The sequence below is a fragment of the Ranitomeya imitator genome, chromosome 1 (genome assembly GCF_032444005.1).
Source record: "Ranitomeya imitator isolate aRanImi1 chromosome 1, aRanImi1.pri, whole genome shotgun sequence".
NCBI lineage: Eukaryota > Metazoa > Chordata > Amphibia > Anura > Dendrobatidae > Ranitomeya > Ranitomeya imitator.
Window position 1 is genome coordinate 1072156608 of NC_091282.1, and position 20571 is coordinate 1072177178.

The 20571-nt window shown below is 39.8% G+C and overlaps 1 protein-coding gene across 3 annotated transcripts in view; it reads left to right on the forward strand.

The window, feature by feature from the left end:
* PALLD (palladin, cytoskeletal associated protein) overlaps positions 1 to 20571 on the forward strand; it is a 345012-nt gene that overhangs the window by 105046 nt on the left and 219395 nt on the right. For all 3 annotated transcript variants that reach the window (XM_069744202.1, XM_069744203.1, XM_069744201.1), the window contains 2 exons: positions 13616 to 13735; positions 15626 to 15965. In XM_069744202.1, the coding sequence (XP_069600303.1) occupies positions 13616 to 13735; positions 15626 to 15965 (460 nt within the window). The remainder of the gene's footprint in view (positions 1 to 13615; positions 13736 to 15625; positions 15966 to 20571) is intronic.

Sequence of the window (20571 nt, forward strand, 5' to 3'; positions counted from 1 at the left end):
CAAAATTTTGCATCATTTACTAATCCTGTTGCATACACAGGTCCAACTTAATCGTCTTTGCTGTATTCCAAAGTATTCCATACTGATAGGGAATTTAGATTGTGAGCCCCATTGGTGACAGTGATGATAATGTGTGCAAACTGTAAAGCGCTGCGGAATATGTTAGCGCTATATAAAAATTATTATTAATATTGTTATAAAGATTGCCATGGTTCAGATCATTCCTCATTGTTAATGGGACTCATAATGTAAATTCAATATCTAATAAAAGTAAATGTAAATGGTGGCGCAAAATGTAAGAAAAAAAGGGGGAGGGGAAGGGAAAGGCTATCAATCCTTGCTGCAATACCAAACCAACCTCCACACTAGGTTGGTGGGAAAATAAATAATACAAAACAATAATGCACCTAAGTGCAAACAGGTGTGCGCTTGATAATAGCCTCTAAACTATCAATAACCCCAATAGGAAATAAAAATAGGACGTAATTTCTCTATAAGTATACCAAAATGGTAGTAATAGACATCCGTAGTAAGTAGATGGAATTACAGCATCGATGTTCCTACCTTCAAACGAGGAACTGTAGAGAATAAAAAGTCCGTGCTGAGTAAAATCCTTCTCGTGCTGCCGCGCAGTGCAGGAGCGGGCTCTGGTAACGGTCACGTGACTGCGCACGTCACACAGGTCCTTCGGTTCACCCAGACTCACCGCTCCTGCACTGCGCGGCGTCTGTTGTTCCGGGACCCCGCTCCAACCCGAAGGCTCGTTTTAGGAGGCTGCTACCGGCCGGGGTAGCCACCTATGTGGACTCTATTACGGCGCTCTGCACCTGGAACCTCCTGCAAATACAGCGGCAGCACGAGAAGGATTTTACTCAGCACGGACTTTTTATTCTCTACAGTTCCTCGTTTGAAGGTAGGAACATCGATGCTGTAATTCCATCTACTTAGTACGGATGTCTATTACTACCATTTTGGTATACTTATAGAGAAATTACGTCCTATTTTTATTTCCTATTGGGGTTATTGATAGTTTAGAGGCTATTATCAAGCGCACACCTGTTTGCACTTAGGTGCATTATTGTTTTGTATTATAAATTCAATATCTGATACGCACAGGGGCTAATGTCATAGGAAGCAAATCAACTGGATCACCTAGCCTAAGCCCCTAAAACAGAGAACGTCCAAACTGCTTAAAGATGAATTCCCACCTTGTACATTTATAGCTTTATATTATTTTATACATAACTGTATCCTAGTTTGTAAGAACATTTAATTGTCTGCATGCTTATAGTATAAGGGGAATATAACCTAGACATTAGAAGTCTAATCAATTTGTAGTTAATTTTGTTATTATTATCCTACTTATGGCTTATTTATACTGGCTGGTCAAGGCCTTACTGGAGTTGTCCGGTCTTCTGCTGAAAGTCTGCAGTCAGTCTATGTGATTGCAGACTTGTGAATCCTTACATAGCGTATATGGTCAGAATTCTCCGGTATCACTAGAGAGCAGGCAGTCACGTGAATACAAATGGCATTCTGGCGATCACATGATTGCAACTCTGGAGAATCCTGACATGTGATAATGACTGCAGACTTTCATCAGAAGACCAGACAACTTCTTTAAATGACCACCTACACAAAGCTATCTGCAGTTTTTTACTGGCCTGTTTAGGCAGGCTGACAAAAATGTGCTCGTCTGCACAAGAGCGTCTTGCTATTTACATGCACCAGTCTGGTCTATAAATCAGACCAATCATGCTATTTTTTCCAAGTAGACCATTGGTCCTTGTGGAAAATGGGTCATGTCATGTGCACTGACACATTAACTATAATGGGTGACTGTGCTCTCTGTGTGGAGTCCACGGTACACGTCTGTATAATACACCCATCTGAACAATCATAGTTTGCTAAAATTATTGAGCCAGACGGATCCAAGCTCTGTTTAAACCAAACTTGATGAAGTGACCGCTCAAACGTTTGCTATTTACTGTCACCTTTTTAGTTAGTCTTTACAAGGCATCAACCATTTTTTTTCTATCTACTGGCTAACCCGGTGCAGAGATATTTTGACTGTCCATAGAAACTCTCACTGTTTATTCTGCCCAGTATACTGTACAATGAGTAGGCTACACATGGGCTGATTCCCAAGTCATCATTTCAATCAGCAGCATGGCTGTTTTTCTAGGATTTTCATGTGGGTGGTGATATTGAAATGACCTGGCATTTTGACCTCTCGGGTCAAGCACCCATATCATATGCTGCTCCACTGAATCCCGGTAATGCAATTGGATGATGTATCGATGATTTACAAGCCATTATGAGAACCTTTAGGTGTTGACAGCAATGTCTGTTTGCTACTGATCCTGAATAACCTACTAGTCAATGAGCCATTGTGTCTATATTAATCAGAGCGGTTTGTGGACACATAAGTTAGTGGTTATTATAAATTTCTATTATGTGCTCTTTTTAATAATGGCATAGTCAATGACCAAGACTATTCTTAATTTACTTTCCACACTAAAAGTTTTTTCGCAAGATTTTCTTTGGCCTGTCATTTCACTGTCACATGCGATACCTCAGTCCTTGCTAGAAAGTACCAGTGAAAACAAACTGTGTAACAATAACATAGCTGATTTAAATCCATGAAAATGTCCAAAATGGTTTCCAGTACATATTTTAGGATGCAACCCATCCTAAGCACACATTATGACTTATTTCAGCCTGAAGTAACACTGCTCAATCAAGATGTTTCTGAGTGAGGTAAGAGCAAGTTCCTGTCAGGCTGAGGAACAGCTTCATGAATAACCATGACTGATCTTCTCACTTAGCCGGACAAGTTTACAACTGGGCAAGGAGCAGGGCTGAAGCATGTAGTACTGCTCCATGTCCAGGTGTAAACCTGTCAGGCTGAGTGAGCAAATCAGTTACATCAGAACATAATGCTGCTCCTCAGCCTGACATTAACTTCCTCCATCATCGCTTAGAGACATCTGTCTTGAGCAGTGTTTTTTTGGGCTGCAATTCGTCCTAATCATAGAATGTTAGCGATGGAATGGACATCCAGAGTCATCATGTCCAACCCCCTGCTCAATGCAAAATTCACTAAACCATCTCACACAGATGTCTGTCCAGCCTCTGTTCAAAGAATTCATTGAGGGAGAACTCACTGCCTCTCGTGGCAACCTGTTCCACTCATTGTTCACTCTCACTGTCAAATTTTTTTTTCTAATATCTAATCTTTATCTTCTACCCATTCAGTTACATTCCATTGCTTCTTGTGTTTCCATGTGCAAATGAGAATTAGGATGATCTCTCTACACTGTGACATCCCTTCAGATATTTGTAAACAGCTATTAAGTTTCCTTTTAGCCTTCTCTTTTGGAAGCTAAACATTTCGAGATCCTTTAACCGTTCCTCGTAGGACATAGTTTAAGGTCTGCTCACCATCCTGATATCTCTTCTCTGAACTTGCTCCAGTTTTTCAATGTCTTTTTTAAAATGTGGTGTGCAGGACTGGAAACAGTATTCCAGATGAGGCCTGTCAGGAAGCGTAGTGAGGGATAATTACTTCACGTGATCTAGACTCTGTGTTTTTGGCTACTGTATCGCACTGTTGACTCATGTGCAGTCTGTGATCTATTAGTATACCCAAGTCTTTTTCACACGTGCTGCTGCTTACTTCTATTCCTCCTATTCTGTAGATGTAATTTTCTTTTTTTTGCCCAGATGTAGAATCTTGCCCATTGTTCAAGCATATCTAGATCCTTCTGAATCCTTTCTCTGTCTTCGCTAGTATTAGCTATCCCTCTTAGCTTTGCATCGTCTTCAAATTTGATTAGTTTACCTTCAGTTGCCTTGTTTAGATAATTTAGAAAAATGTTGAACACCACTGGAGCCAGGAAAAAGCCTTGTGGTACCCCAGTTGAAACACTTTTCCCATTGGATGTGCAACCAATTATTACCACTCTTTGAGTATGATCACTGAGCCCGTTATGAATCCACCTAACCATAGCCTTGTCAATCAAGTTCTTGGTCATTTTTTTCAATAAGGGTAGTATGAGATACTTTACCAAATGCCTTGCTGAAATCAAGATATACTATATCTACCACATTTCCCTGATCTACCCAGTCAATGAAAACATTTTCGTGGGGAAAATGTGATTTTTATTTATTTTATTTTTTTTTTTTTTCACGGGTCAACGTTATAAACTTCTGTGATGCACCTGAGGGTTCAATGTGCTAATCACTCATCTATATCAGTTCCCTGAGTGGTCTAGTTTCCAAAATAGTGTCACTTGTGTGGGATTTTCACTGTTTAGGCACATCAGGGGCTCTGAAAACACGACATGGCGTCCACTAATTGTTCCAGAAAATTTTGCATTCAAAAAGTCAAATGTCGCTCCTTTCCTTCCGAGATCATTCGTGCACACAAACAGTAATTTTACCCCACATATGGGGTATCTGCATGCTCAGGAGAAACTGTGCAACAAATATTGGGGCCCATTTTGTCCTGTTACTCTTGTGAAAATAAAGAAATTGGGGTCTAAAGTAAATTTTGTTGTGACAAAAAAGTTAAATGTTAATTTTTTTTTTCACATTCCAAAAATTCCTGTGAAGCTCCTGAAGGGTTAATACACTTCTTGAATGTGGTTTTTAGCATCTTGAAGGGTGCAGTTTTTAGAATGGTGTCACTTTGGGGTATTTACTGTCATATAGACCCCTCAAAGTCACTTCAAATGTGAGGTGGTCTCTATAAAAATGGTTTTAAAAATTTTTGGAAAAAAGAGAAATCGCTGGTCAACTTTTAGCCCTTATAACTTCCTAACAAAAAAATGTTGTTTCAAAAATTGTGCTGATGTAAAGTAGACATATGGGAAATGTTATTTATTTTGTGTGACATAACTGTCTGACTAAAGAATAAGAATTCAAGTTTGAAAATTGCAACATTTTCACAATTTCCGATAAACTTCTGTTTTCTTTTATACAAATGAAAGTTATATGGAAAAACTTCACTATCATGAAGTACAATATGTCATAAAAAACAACCTCAGAATCACTGGGATCCGTTGAAGCGTTCCAGAGGTTTTACCTCATAAATTGACAGTGGTCAGAATTATAAAAATTGGCCTGGTCATTAATGTGCAAAACATCTTTGGGGTAAAGGGGTTAAAGATATAACATTACACGTTAAATAAACTAGATTACTGAACATGAATGTTTGACTGAGGGATAAATTATGATTAATATATATAATTAATATATATAATTTTTATGATATTATGTTATCATGAAGAAATGAGGTGATTAGCAACTACTATATGAAGTTTTGTTTTGCTTTCCCCTGGATTAATACTGCAGAATAGGACACTATCATGAGAAAATGACCTATTATTTAAATCCATTTTGTATTACTGCACCTAATGAATGTGTGCTAAGGTCAAAGTGAATGGAAGAGGAGCAGCAGTGACATTGCCTATTGTGATTGTCAGATCCTGTTATCAGCTGTGTATAGAGGTATTACCTGAGGTTGAAATCCTACCTCTGCTGATAAGGAGCCTTGCTGAAAACTCTTCCTGAAAGAACAGGAAGGAGTCTAAAGCAGAGGTCCCCAACTCCAGTCCTCAAGGCCCACCAATATGTCATGTTTTCAGGATTTCCTTAGTTTTGCCCAGGTAATAATTGCATCACCTGTGCAATGCAAAGGAAATCCTGAAAACATGACCTGTTGGTGGGCCTTGAGGACTGGAGTTGGGGACCTCTGGTCTAAAGGACCCCAATGGCCACTATAAAAATTGCAAGAGTACTAATTTTTTTTTTTATGTTTTTTTTCTTACTATGTCTTCCCTTTAAATTTGATAAACTAATATATTTTTGGCAACCTGACTCATGTTATATAACTTTCATCTGAGTACATCCGAGCATCCTACAATGGAAGGGATATGTGCAATGTTTTGCACTATAGACCTGTGCCCCAGAAAAATGTGACAATTTTTTTTTTCTTTTCGTCCATGTGCATTTATTAATTTACAAGGCCATTTACAGTTTCCTGTTACAGAATTGCAGTGTGTCCGTAAAAATCGGATGCTTAAGGCCCCTTTCACACATCAGGTTTTTGCTGTCAGGCACAATCCGGCGAATGTTGAAAAAAAACCGGATCTGTCGCAGATTGTGAAAAGCTGATGCGATGGACCCGTTTTTTCGACGGATCCGACTAGCTGATCCAGCTACTTGGATCCTAAAAACATTTGAGCATGTGCCGTTAAAAAAAAAAACAGAATCCGTCGCCGGAATCCATCATTTGGCGGATCCGGCGCCCATAGGCTTCCAGGCTAGCAAAAAGCTGGCGCTGTGCGGTTTTTCGCCGCAGACAAAAAACATAACTTTGTACGTTTTTTCCAAACGCCGGACAAACCCTTTTCGCCGGATACGGCGAAAGACGAACGAAACGTGAGGCCATCTGGCGCAATCAGTTTATGAAAAAAAAAAAACGGATTTTGCAGGATCCGTTTTTTTCAAAGTGCGCCGGATTGAGCCTGACGGCAAAAACTTGATGTGTGGAAGGGGCCTTGCTGTGGCATCCGTGGTTTTTTTCTCACACTCATAGACTTCCAGAGTAAAATAAAGCATGCTGGTATTTTTTTTTTCCCCGTAGTGATTAGGTCTCAGAAAAAATATGTTCATCTGCACTGCCTCATTAACATTGATCCAAGGACAATCCCCTTTTTATTGGATTGTTCTTGTCCGATTCATATGGTCAACTGCACTAACAGTGATTTTATCAAAAAAAGCCGGTAATTTATTACTATAGAGGCCACATACGGTATATTCATCTTTTGATTTCTTTTACAGGATTGTCCACTTGAACAGTACTAGTGAATTGGTGATCATTCATAGCAAACGTGTCACAAATTAACAAACAATCAAATCATTGTCCTTATTATCTTCCAGTTATGTTATTATCAAAAAGATCATTTTTCTTTCTATACTCTACCAAATCCACAAATAATTAGTATTCTGAAATATAGAAGTGTAAAGTATGGAAAAGTATAGTATAAAAGCAAGTTAAATAATATAAAAAAACAATATTATTAAACACTATAACAGAAGATACATGCACAGGTATTAATATTTCAGGATGATACCCGTATAGATTCCTGACATAAATGGATGTACTTGGATAAGAATGATTTATACTTAAGATCACTTATTTTTTTTGCACTACTCAACAAGAACACGTATGTGTCACATGGCAAACGTTTGTAGCTCATTCATAAAGTCTTGTTATTGTTGCCTTAGGGAGTGATTTCCTCATAGTTTACTACGCTCTCCTTGGAAGCGTCCCTACACGCCCGCACATACATAGGGCCCGGGGATCCCATGAAACAGCAGCATTTTCTCCTCTGGCTAATGTATTCTCCACTCGTTCTGTCTAGACGGAAATCGCACAGTATCGCTGACTGTTTTGTGACTTAATAAACAGTCCAGTTGTTTAAGGCTGACATCCCGCTTTGTCATATTCCCTGATCTGTTCTCCTTTATGCTTCTTTTGACACAATGCTGATTGAAGTCTTCAAAGCAGAGTTTGTAGGGGAAAAATAAATGAATCATTGGCCGGCAGTGGCTGCTTTTACCCATTACTCAGCTGTCTAGAAACAGGACCTATCAGGTTTCTGCAGAGTATTGTCTTCGTAGTGACATGCATGAAGAATAGCGGTTTTACTAGATAATCGGGGAAGAACTTTATTATAATGATTAAACCATATCCACTACTGTTAGACAGTTGCAATTGCTTTCCCCTAGTAATAGAAAAGTTCAGATTCTAAATTAAAGGCTGCGCTCTATTTAATGGCCTCCTTGTATGGCCCCAGGACTCTAGAAATGTGCTTGTCAGGCTTGTTAGGCAACTGATATCATCTAAAGTAGATAATTGCACTGTTAGGAGAAGCCTCTTTCATGGGGACTCTTACCTTCTGTTTATTGGTCAATTACTAACCTATAATGTATGGCCAGCTACTGTGCACAATTTTGGATTGCAAGAGCTTTTTTTTTATTAAATGATTATTCCCAACGTAGTTATGTCCTATCCATAACATAGGGGGTAAGTTACTGAACAATGGGGGTCAGACTGCTGTGACCCCTGGTAATCACGAGAACGGGTCTCTGGAACCCAGAATTGGACTCTGTAGAGCTTGAATGGAACGGCGATAGTCATACTTAGCCTCAACTCCATTTATTCTCTATAGGACTGTTGGAAATGGCTGTCAAACATATATTGTTCAGTAGGTTATCCTCTATACTATGGGTACAAAAATTGTATTGTGACATACTGATAGGGATTCTAGATTGTGAGCCCCATCAGGGACAGTGATGATAATGTGTGCAAAAACTGTAAAGCGCTGCGGAATATGTTAGCGCTATATAAAAATAAAGATTATTATTATTATTATATTATTATTATATAAATAACAAGAAGATGCTTCTTTACATGAGGGAATGTGCTGCCAAAAAAAGGTAATTTTTAGATATTTATAAACGACTAGATGGTGGCCCGATTCTAACGCATCGGGTATTCTAGAATATGTATGTCCATGTAGTATATTGCCCAACCACGTAGTATATTGCCCAGCCACGTAGTATATTGCCCAGCCACGTAATATATTGCCCAGCTTGCCCAGTCACATAGTATATTGCCCAGCCACGTAGTATATTGCCCAGCTTGCCCAGTCACATAGTATATTGCCCAGCCACGTAATATATTGCCCAGCCACGTAGTATATTGCCCAGCTATGTAGTTCACGTAGTATATTGCCCAGTGACATAGTATATTGCCCAGCTTGTCCAGTCACATAGTATACTGGCCAGCCAGATAGTATATTGCCCAGCCACTTACTATACAGCACAGAGCCACGTAGTATACAGCACAGAGCCACGTAGTATACAGCAGTCACGTAGTATATTGCCCAGAGCCACGTAGTATATTGCCCAGCCACTTACTATACAGCACAGAGTCACGTAGTATACAGCACAGAGCCACGTAGTATACAGCACAGAGCCACGTAGTATACAGCACATAGCCACGTAGTATACAGCACAGAGCCACGTAGTATATTGCCCAGCCACGTAGTTCACGTAGTATATTGCCCAGTGACATAGTATATTGCCCAGCTTGCCCAGTCACATAGTATACTGGCCAGCCAGATAGTATATTGCCCAGCCACTTACTATACAGCACAGAGCCACGTAGTATACAGCACATAGCCACGTAGTATACAGCACAGAGCCACGTAGTATATTGCCCAGCCACGTAGTATACAGCACAGAGCCACCTAGTATATTGCCCAGCCACGTAGTTCACGTAGTATATTGCCCACTGACATAGTATATTGCCCAGCTTGCCCAGTCACATAGTATATTGGCCAGCCACATAGTATATTGCCCAGCCACGTAGTATACAGCACAGAGCCACGTAGTAAACAGCACAGAGCCACGTAGTAAACAGCACAGAGCCATGTAGTATACAGCACAGAGCCACGTAGTATACAGCACAGTCACGTAGTATATTGCCCAGAGCCACGTAGTATATTGCCCAGCCGCGAAGTATATTGCCCAGTCACGTAGTATACAGCACAGTCACGTAGTATACAGCACAGAGCCACGTAGTATACAGCACAGAGCCACGTAGTATATTGGCCAGTCACGTAATATGCACCATATCCCTGTTAATAAAAAAAGAATTAAAATAAAAAATAGTTACATACTCCCCTCCTGGAACCTCCGGATCGAAGCGGCCGGTTCCTGATGCGTGTCGCGCGCTCTGGTCTGAAGATTGCTTTGCGGTCTCGCGAGATGATGATGTAGCGGTCTCGCGAGACCGCAATGCATGCAGCGGTCACCGGGGCGTCGCGCGGAGCGGGAAAGGCCGCTTCCTGATCCGGGGGGGCCACTGGAGGGTGAGTAACTGAGTATGTAACTATTTTTTAAAGCATAGGCAGCATGAATAGTAAAAAGTTGGTCACACAGGGTTAATAGCAGCGTTAACCGAGTGGGTTACACCGCGGTCAACGCGCCATTAACCCTGTGTGAGCGCTGACCGGAGGGGAGTATGCGGACGCCGGGCACTGACTGCGGGGAGGAAGGAGCGGCCATTTTCTTCTGGACTGTGGCCGTCGCTGATTGGTCGCGGCAGCCATGACAGGCAGCTGCCGAGACCAATCAGCGAATGAATAACCGTGACAGACAGACAGAAGGACAGATGGAAGTGACCCTTAGACAATTATATAGTAGATGCAATCAATGAAATAAAAAAAACAAAACCTGATTGCTGATGTTTCGCTCTTTGTACATTTTTACTGCAGTTTGGGACTTCGATCAATTTATAGATCCGATCCTTAACGGTTGAAACAGCCATTTGAGGTGTAGGCAGGGCTCAGCTACAGACACTTAGGCTAGGATTAGAGATATCATATCAACTCTTTTGTAATATGCTACCAAAAATACTGTGTAGCACTAGGCCTTATGGTCATCATGAGGTCAAAGGGAGGTTATGTAGCAACCCTTCTTAGATTCTACACCCTTAGGTCAAATTCAGATGTCCATGTATCACAGTCTTCTAACCCAAACTTGACAGTCTCATATACTCATATAGTGGCATGTAAACATTTGGCCTCCCCTGGTTAAAGTTACTATTATTGTGAACAGTTAAGCAAGTCTCTCTCTCTCCTTCTTTTTCTCTCTCTCTTTCTCTCTCTTTATCTCTCTTTCTTTCTCTTTCTCTCTCATATAAATTCCATATTTAGTGGCATGTAAACATTTGGCCTCCCCTGGTTAAAGTTACTATTATTGTGAACAGTTAAGCAAGTCTCTCTCTCTCTCCTTCTTTTTCTCTCTCTCTTTCTCTCCCTTTATCTCTCTTTCTTTCTCTTTCTCTCTCATATAAATTCCATATTTAGTGGCATGTAAACATTTGGCCTCCCCTGGTTAAAGTTACTATTATTGTGAACAGTTAAGCAAGTCTCTCTCTCTCCTTCTTTTTCTCTCTCTCTTTCTCTCTCTTTATCTCTCTTTCTTTCTCTTTCTCTCTCATATAAATTCCATATTTAGTGGCATGTAAACATTTGGCCTCCCCTGGTTAAAGTTACTATTATTGTGAACAGTTAAGCAAGTCTCTCTCTCTCCTTCTTTTTCTCTCTCTCTTTCTCTCTCTTTATCTCTCTTTCTTTCTCTTTCTCTCTCATATAAATTCCATATTTAGTGGCATGTAAACATTTGGCCTCCCCTGGTTAAAGTTACTATTATTGTGAACAGTTAAGCAAGTCTCTCTCTCTCCTTCTCTTTCTCTCTCTCTCTCTCTCTCTCTCTCTCGCTTTCTCTCTTTCTTTCTCTCTTTCTCTTTCACTCTTTCTCTTTCTTTCTTTCTCTCTCTTGCTCTTTCTCGCTCTATAATTTTTTTCATCTTTTACATTTTAAAAATTACAAAAAAAGGGCCAATGCAAAAGTTTCAGAACCCTACATGATTGGTACTGGTACCCCCTTTTGAAAGTATCACAGCTTGTGAACGCTTTTTATAGCCAGTCTTTCAATTTTTGTTTGAGAGATTTTCATCCATTCTTCCTTGGAAAACTCTTCCAGTTCTGTGAGATTTCTGGGGTGTCTTGCATCCTCTGCTATTTTGAGGTTTAGCCACAGATTTTTAATGATGTTCAGATCAGTGGACTGTGAGGGCCATTGTAAAACCTCCAGCTTGCGCCTTTTGAGATAGTGGATTGTGGATTTTGACATGTGTTTAGGATCATTATCCATTTGTAGAAGCCATCCTCTTTTCAACTCCAGCTTTTTTACAGATGATGTTATATTTGCATCAAGAATTTGTTGAAATTTCATTGAATCGATTGTTCTCTCTACCTGTGAAATGTTCCCTGTGTCTTTGGCTGCAACACAACCCCAAAGCATGATTGGTCCACCCCCATGCTTACTGGTTGGTGAAATGTTCTTTTCCTTAAATTCTGTACCCTTATTTCTCCACACATACCTTTGATCATTGTGGCCAAAGAGTTCTATTTTAACCTCATCGGTCCTCAGGACTTGTTTCGAAACTGCATCAGGCTTGTTTGGATTTTCTTTTACGTACTTCTGACCCTAAATTTTATGTTGAGGACGCAGGGGAGGTTTTCTTCTTATCACTCTTCCATGAAGGCCATATTTGTGCAGATGTCTCTGAACAGTAGAACAATGTACTACAACTCCAGTATCTGCCAAATCTTTCTGAAGGACATTAGCAGTCAAGAAGGGTTTCTAATTTGCCTCTCTAGCAATCCTATGAGCAGCTCTCACTGAAATTTTGCTTGGTCTTCCTTACCTTATCATGACCTCCACTGTTCTTGTTAACTGCCATTTCTTATTTACATTTTGAACTGGGAAAAGGGCAACTTGAAAATGCGTTGCTATCTTCTTTTAGCCTTCTCTTGCTTTGTGGGCCTTCACCGTTTTCATTTTCAGAGTGCTAAGCAGTTTCTTAGGTTTTTATAAAGCTGGGAAATTTGCATCACCTGGCCCTTCCTAATGATAATAGTGAACAAGCCATAACCCTAACAGGCTAATTAAGACCTGGAACCTTAGTCAAAGTTATCTGAGCACACAAATCTCCAAGGGTGCCCAAACGTTTGTATCTGCACATTTTCCTTTTTGTCATTTTTAAATAAAAAAATACACTTTTTTGTTTAAAATACAATAAAATACAAAGGAAACATGTCATCTTCAACTTTAGGACTTAGAGATCATTTCATCTTCAACTTGCTTAGCTGTTCACAGTAAGAGTAATTTTAACCAGGGGTGCCCAAACTGTTATATGCCACTGTATATTGTAGTGAGACCCATCACATTGTTTGGATAAGTGACTGGCATGAATCAGTCAGCAGTAAGTGACACCACATCTTGACAATAACACTTCTGCAACAGTTTAATGACATGTAATTCCGCTATGTGAACGGGAGATGTATTAACTGTAGTTGTGTAGAGAAAATTTGTTATTGGATGTATAGATAGAAACACATGGGCTGGAGACACATAGATTACATACTACGCATAGACTTCAAGAACTGCAAATGTCTTGTACCTATATTGTTATTATGGGGCAGAGACGTTAATAAATTCTGCCGAGCCAAATACTGCTGGGCATAAAATGGCAATGTATTAATAATGTCCTCGGAATTCGACGGTTACAAGGCTGACTCATTCCGAAATAACGAACAGTGGAAAAAGAAGGTAGAACCTGTATACTGTATATAATGGAGGAAGTGAGTATATAATGGAAGTCAAATTATTTATAGGACCGATTAGAATCTGTTTGCCAGGAAAGTAATTCAAAGACAAAATAAAGCACATTTGTCAGCAAAATCTTTCAAAAAGGGGTGTTATTAATCGGAATCGCAGCTGGCTAACCCTGACATGTATGAATGATTGTGCCATGTGGAAATGGTACAATGTATTTTCCATCTAGTCTGACTGACACGTATCAGAGTGCAAGCTTTGGGTAAAGTGATCGGAGTCCTCACAGCTATCATAAGGTAGTAACTGGTGCAAGAGAATGGATGTAACATGTGCTTTGTTCATTTTCCAGAGGAGATCTGTACACTGGTGATTGCAGAGACGTTCCCAGAAGACGCTGGTGTGTTCACGTGCACAGCAAGAAATGACTATGGCTCGGTGACCTGCAGCGCACAGCTGACAGTGCTTTCTGGTATGTTCTTATAACAGCCTACACTGATCCACAGGCAGAAACGCAGAATTATGGCCACATTGAAGACTTGGCGACATTATTCCGATTTGACTATGTATTGCATTGTGTGATATCATGTGAATTTTCTAAAATTTGATTTTTTTCTAATGTGCTACTTTTTAAAAGTCATGACACAAAAGCAAACTAAACTTTTTTTCCTACCAGTGGCAAAATAATTAGGAAGGTATCTAAAGCCAAGGAAAATACTTGACAGATTTGGTAACGTTAATGTAAATTCTGGGGGAGTCAGAAACATTCTGGGTTTGTTTTACTATCAGTATTACATTCTTTAGCATCCATGGTGATCCATCTTCTGCCCGTCCAAGCCATCTTCCCAAGGCTGAGCTATTCCCTAAGATTGATTATTTATTATCTAGTCATTCTAAACTATTTTGCGAAGATTGGAACTGGGAAAAAAATTGTGGAGTGACATTATGAAAAAAATCAATACTGCTATGGGTTATTTGGGTTTTGTTTGTTATGATTACATCAATACCAAATTTGCATACTTTTTTTTTTCTTTAAGTGTAAAAAAAAAAAAAAATAATTCAGTAATTTGTAGAATAAAATGTTGGATTGTGTTGCCATTTTCCGAGAACCATAATGTTTTAATTTTTCCATTGACAGATTTTTTGTTTTCTGCGTGATGAGCTGATTATTTTGATACCAATCTGAATACACAATATATACCACCTATGATGTACAAAACTGATAGAGACATACCCCAAGCGAATTACAGCTGTAATCGCAACAAAAGGTGGCGCAACCAAGTATTAAGTTAAAGGGGCCGAATAATATTGCACGCCCCACTTTTCAGTTATGGAATTACCACAAGAATTTAAAATAACCAATAAATTTCACAATTGTGTTCCCCTTGTTGATTCTTCACCAAAAATTTGCATTTGGTATCTTTATGTTTGAAGCATGATATGTGGGAAAAGGTTGAAAAGTTCCAGGGGGCCGAATACTTTCGCAAGGCACCGTATATTGCCAGATATATATCAGTGGGTCATTTTATATTAAATATGTTTGCTATTTTTGCTAAAGTCAATGTGAGGAATTTTCAAATGTTTTCCCACAGATTTCTGAAGTAAACACTTTGATGAATCCGGACATAAATATCATATGAAATTTAGAATAACGAAGAAATCCAAATTAACAGCACCATTTTTTAGCTTGGGACAGATCATTGTAGCAAATACAATAGTCAAGAAATTGTTCCATTGGTCCTATTTTTGGGATCTAACCTTTATAATCACCTTTTTGCAACAATCATTGCTACAGTGGGACATGAGTGATTGATAGATACTAAGTATTTGTGAAGTCCACCCTGTAATCTATTCTGATGTCCATCTTTGTGTTGTGTAGGGCTTAATTCATGTAACATTAATTTAGGAAGCTGATGAGTAAATACTGGCTGAATTAGACTTCAGATCAAGTTCTAGTTTGCTATAAGCTTTGTAAAGGCCCTTTGGAGTATTTTATTCTGTGGCTGAGAGAAGACTTGGCTACCACCAAAGAACATGGGCTACCACGGGAACCATTAGTGTTGGTAATCTTGCTAGTTCCAAATGACAGCGTGAACAATGCAGTAATACCACAAAGTTGCATCTGTAACTATATGATTATATCGTAAAGAATGAAAGACCTAAAATAACCAGCCTGAAGATTTACCAGCCTTTCCAATGATAAATGGACAGATTACACCAGAGATTTCCTTTTTCTGAATATACATTTGATATTGTTTTATTACTGGAACACTAGCAGACGTTCTGGAGTACTTCCATGTTATTTCAAGGTGAATCATTTTTTTTTTTCTTACTTTACAAACTTTTTTTCTCTTGTTCATAGCAAATAATGAGCGGACCAGAAGTGATGTGTCAAGTGGAGAGATTAGTGGTTATGATTTCCAGAAACATCCATTCTCTTCTCCAACAACAGCTAAAAGTAGTGGCCTTGAAATGTCATCAAAGAAAACATTGGAGTGTTTTCAGCCCAGTCATCCAGACTCCAAGCCTAATGTGGAAAGAAGTCATCTGCAACTTAATACCCTGGAGCGGAAAAGTAACGGCGTTCACAGTAATAATGGTGTAAATGGGAATCAAGAGAGCAAGTACTATACAGCCATATCGCCTACTACATTGACTTCCCCGACCAAAGAACCACCACCTGTGCCTTCCAAGCCTAAACTGTGAGTACTACCATGTATTTTCTGTCACTGATGAACCATGATGCTTTAGATTTGTTATCGTGTTGTAGTAGTTAGCAGATTTTTTTTGTATTGCTTAATTAATGGATTCAACATCTTCCTATTTTCCTCTTTCAAGAACAGGCAGATTTTCAAGTTTTTCGTTCACACACAGGATTTTAAGGGCTCCAAAATGTTTCCTCCATTGTATATTGAAATAATTTCTGCCTCTTTTTTTTTTGTGAAACATGGGGCCTAATATTTTGTTATGATATTCTTTTTTTTAATGCTGATATTTGGAACTATTTAATGAAAAGAAAGATATACATGCCTGTCTTTCACGTTTTTTGTATTGTATTGTTTTCTTTTTTTTTTTTTTTTTTTTATAGCTGAGAGGATTTCCCTTTCCCTAACAATTATTTTATATATTGGACACATGAGGTGTTTTCTTTACAGGGACAGTGTTAGAAGCAGTGATTCAAACTTGCTATGGCTATTTTTTCCTGTTTTTTTTATTTCTTCATTTATTTCACACATTGTGCTTTCATAATGTCAGAAAATATCTTTTTTGGGTGCATTGCAACACTAAAATACATCTATTTTATACCTTATTTCCTCTGTAACTCGGCCTATCTCCAGTCACAGGGCAAACTCTGCTTCCTGCCTGAATGATAGAACTGATCCAGGTCTGTTCGGATCCAGCAGCTCGTGTTCCGTTCCAGCACCCAACAAACATGATTGCTGATCTAGAGGAGGAAGTGCTTCCTGATCTGTAGACAGTGCTTATTTAGCATACAGCAATCCGTAAGGCAGAGATGGCAATCAACCATCTCTGCCTTCTATATGGGGAGTCAAGATTGTGCAGCTGCTTACTATGCAGCAACGTTTTACCACATCATATTAATATGCAGACCACCTTTACTTTTAAACTATATGGGTGGTTGAAAATGGTTATTAAAGCTTTGGTAAGTGGATTTTAATACAGCTCCAGTATGTAATCTTCACATTACCTGAAATATGCTATGGATAAGAAGAAACACCAATCATAAACATGCGTCATTGGGAGTAGACGCTGCTTATGTCCTAAGCTGTTAAAACTGGAGGAACCACCATTGTACTACTATTGGGTGAGGTGGTCACTGTGGGAGACACCTATAATGACTTGGTGTGTAACCAGGTACAATGTTATACTAGTAATGTATTGCTATCAACATTAGCAGAGTTGGATTAGACATGATAGTTTCCAAGTTTATGAACCTTGAGCCAAAATTAGCATTAAAAAACCCAACAAATGAATTCTCACAGGAAACAACAAATAATTCCAGCGGATCTGTCCTACTTGGCAATTAAAATCCATTTTATTATTTCATCTTAAAAATAATTCATTTTGCAGAAATCCTTGATGTACACAGGGGGATGAAAGAAAGGGCACATTGCTGCTTTATGCGTGCAGACAACGCGTTTCGACCTTCTTAGATCTTTTAGGTCTCTTCTAGGAGACCTAGAAGAAGACCTAAGAATGTCGAAACGAGTTGTCTGCACGCATAAAGCAGCAATTTGCCCTTTCTTTGATCCCCCTGTGTACATCAAGGATTTCTGCAAAATGAATTATTTTTAAGATGAAATAATAAAATGGATTTTAATTGCCAAGTAGGACAGATCCGCTGGAATTATTTGTTGTTTCCTGTGGCTATTGCATCATGGGTGTTCCTCTCCCATTTCAACTCCGTGCGGCTTCCAGGCAGTGAGCGGATCTCCTTAAGATGACAGACTGGGTAAGCTAGCTACAGTTTTTAATTTTTTGAACAAACGATTTCTAGTTCTCATCAAAATAGAACCCGTAAATTGAATATTAATGACAGAAATTTGAAAAATGTTGGTTAATCCAAATGAATGATTTTATTATTGTAAGCGGCTTTATTTTATAATTGTGTATTATTGTGCCTACATGTATTGTATTGAGCCATAAAATCCTAGTTAGTAAAATGAATCTATCATGGGAATTTGCTCTATTTAACAAATGCCATGATGGTATAAGGTGTAAAAAAAACAAACGTTTTCAAGCTGATAATTGTGTAAATCGAAGTTTTAAGTAGCTCTAAAGTCATCTGGGTGGAGCTTATACAGACAACATTTTTTTTTTTCTGTACACTTTAAAAAACAATAATAAATCCTAAAGGTTATCAGTAATACACTTCTACAGCTTTGAGTACTGATTTGATGCTCTAAATAGAATTTACCATAAAATAATAATAATTTCAGTCACAATGCACAAGCTTCTTCAGTTTCCTAAAATAATCACAGAAACATCATTTATTTACTCCGAGTGGAAACAGGGGCCCTAATATTCATTGTCCAGGAAAGTCCATACTGTTGACTGCCCTGAAGTTATTACTATTATTTATTATAGTGCCATTTATTCCATGGCACTTTACATGTGAGGAGGGGTATACATAATAAAAATAAGTACAATAATCTTGAACAATACAAGTCACAACTGGTACAGGAGGAGAGAGGACCCTGCCCATGAGGGCTCTCAATCTACAAGGGATGGGTGAGGATTAGTGTTGAGCGATACCTTCCGATATCGGAAAGTATCGGTATCGGTTTGGATCGGCCGATATTCAAAAAATATCGGATATCGCCGATACCGATACCCGATCCCAATGCAAGTCAATGGGACCAAAATATCGGAATTAAAATAAACCCTTTCTTTCCTTGTAGGTTCATTCTACATGAAGGAAAACAACTAAGAATAATGCCGGATGTATTTGGGGAGGTGGCGGAGACATTAAAGTCATAGAGGTTTATCCCAATCAAATAGAATAGCATGTTTTTTGTTTTTTTTTAAGACGTTCGGAGTGACAAAGATATTGACTATGTAAATTTTTTTTTTATTTTGTCAGATATTGATGTTTCACTATTCCACGCCCTTCCCCTTCTTTTTTTTCTTTTTTTTTTTCTTTTCCCACACTTTCATCTTCATCATCATCAGCATCTTTGACATCAACTTCTTCACCTTATTCATCTTCTTCTTCATCTTCTACCTATTTTTTTTTTTTTATTACATTCTTCATATTCATTTTATTCAACTATTATTATTCTTCTTATTCTACATATTCTTTTTATTCCACTGTTATTATTCTTCCTATTCTACTTCTTCATCATATTCTCATTTGTGACAGGCATTCCCGTAGTTGTTATCTATAAAAGTTTGAAGATTACACCTTCCGTTCTGCCAGTCACAAAAGTTACATTTGTCCGCGTTCAGTTTGGCCTGCAGCATCAGGCTTTATCCAGGGGCACCACGAGGAGGAACGGACTCACCCCCATACACTGCTTAGTCTTCTTCTGCATATAATTTAGATAATATCTTTTGCTCTGATATTAAGTCTTATGCTTAATGTTCTTCTGCTCTTTGTTCTGCAGCCTCTTGTTCTTCTGCTTCTCGGTCTTCCATGTTGTCGTCTCCAGGGTCGTCGTCTCCAGTGTCGTCATCTCCGCCGTCGTCGTCTCCGCCGTCGTCGTCGTCGTCATCGGGGTGGTCTTCCGTGTCGTCGTCATCGTGGTGGTCTTCCGGGTCGTCGACGTTAGGGTCTTCAACTTGGAAATGTAGCAGAAGGTACAAGAAGGCTGAGAAAATGCCAAGAACCAGCTGATGGAACTGGAACTCGGATGGCTACCCGAAGGTTCAAGAGCCTATGGAACTACCGAGGACCAGCTGACGTTACTGGAACCCGGTTACTAAGCAGGAGGTACCCGTGCTAAAAAGCACTACCAAGGACCGCCTGACGTTGACGGAACTCGGATACCCAGAAGGAGGCACCTAAGCCAAAGGCTCTGCCCGGAACCAGCTGACGTTACTGGAACCAGGATGGGGAGCAGAAGGTACAAGAGCAAAAGACACTGCCGAGAACCAGCTGACGGTACTGGAACCCGGATGGGTAGCCGAAGGTCCAAGAGCCAATGGAACTACCGAGGACCAGCTGACGTTACTGGAACCCGGTTACTAAGCAGGAGGTACCCGTGCCTGAAAGCACTACCAAGGACCACCTGACGTTGGTGGAACTTGGATACCCAGAAGGAGGCACCTAAGCCAAAGGCTCTGCCCGGAACCAGCTGACGGTACTGGAACCAGGATGGGGAGCAGAAGGTACAAGAGCAAAAGACACTGCCGAGAACCAGCTGACGGTGCTGGAACCAGGTGGTGGACCCGAAGGTCCACAGGAGAGGAGAGAACAGCTAGGCCGCGAGGCAGCCGCAGTTACCGAACCCCAACAGTCCTACAGGGGGAGCTGGGCCTACTGGCACTACAGAACCAGCCTTGACTACCAGTTCACGCAGCCCACATAGGAAGCTCCTAAACTGGAGGCACCCTGGAGTTGGCTAACCCGACCGCACCACGACGAGGCAAGCATAGGTGTCTCAGTGAGCTTGACACAACCCGGAAACAGCTGACGGTGCTGAAACCAGGCTTGGCACGAGGGAGTACCTGTGACAAAAACACTGCCGAGAACCAGCTGGCGGTGCTGGAACCCGGATGCGTTGCCCCAGTGTGCAAGAGCCAATGGCACGACCGAGGACCAGCTGACGGTGCTGGAACCCGGTT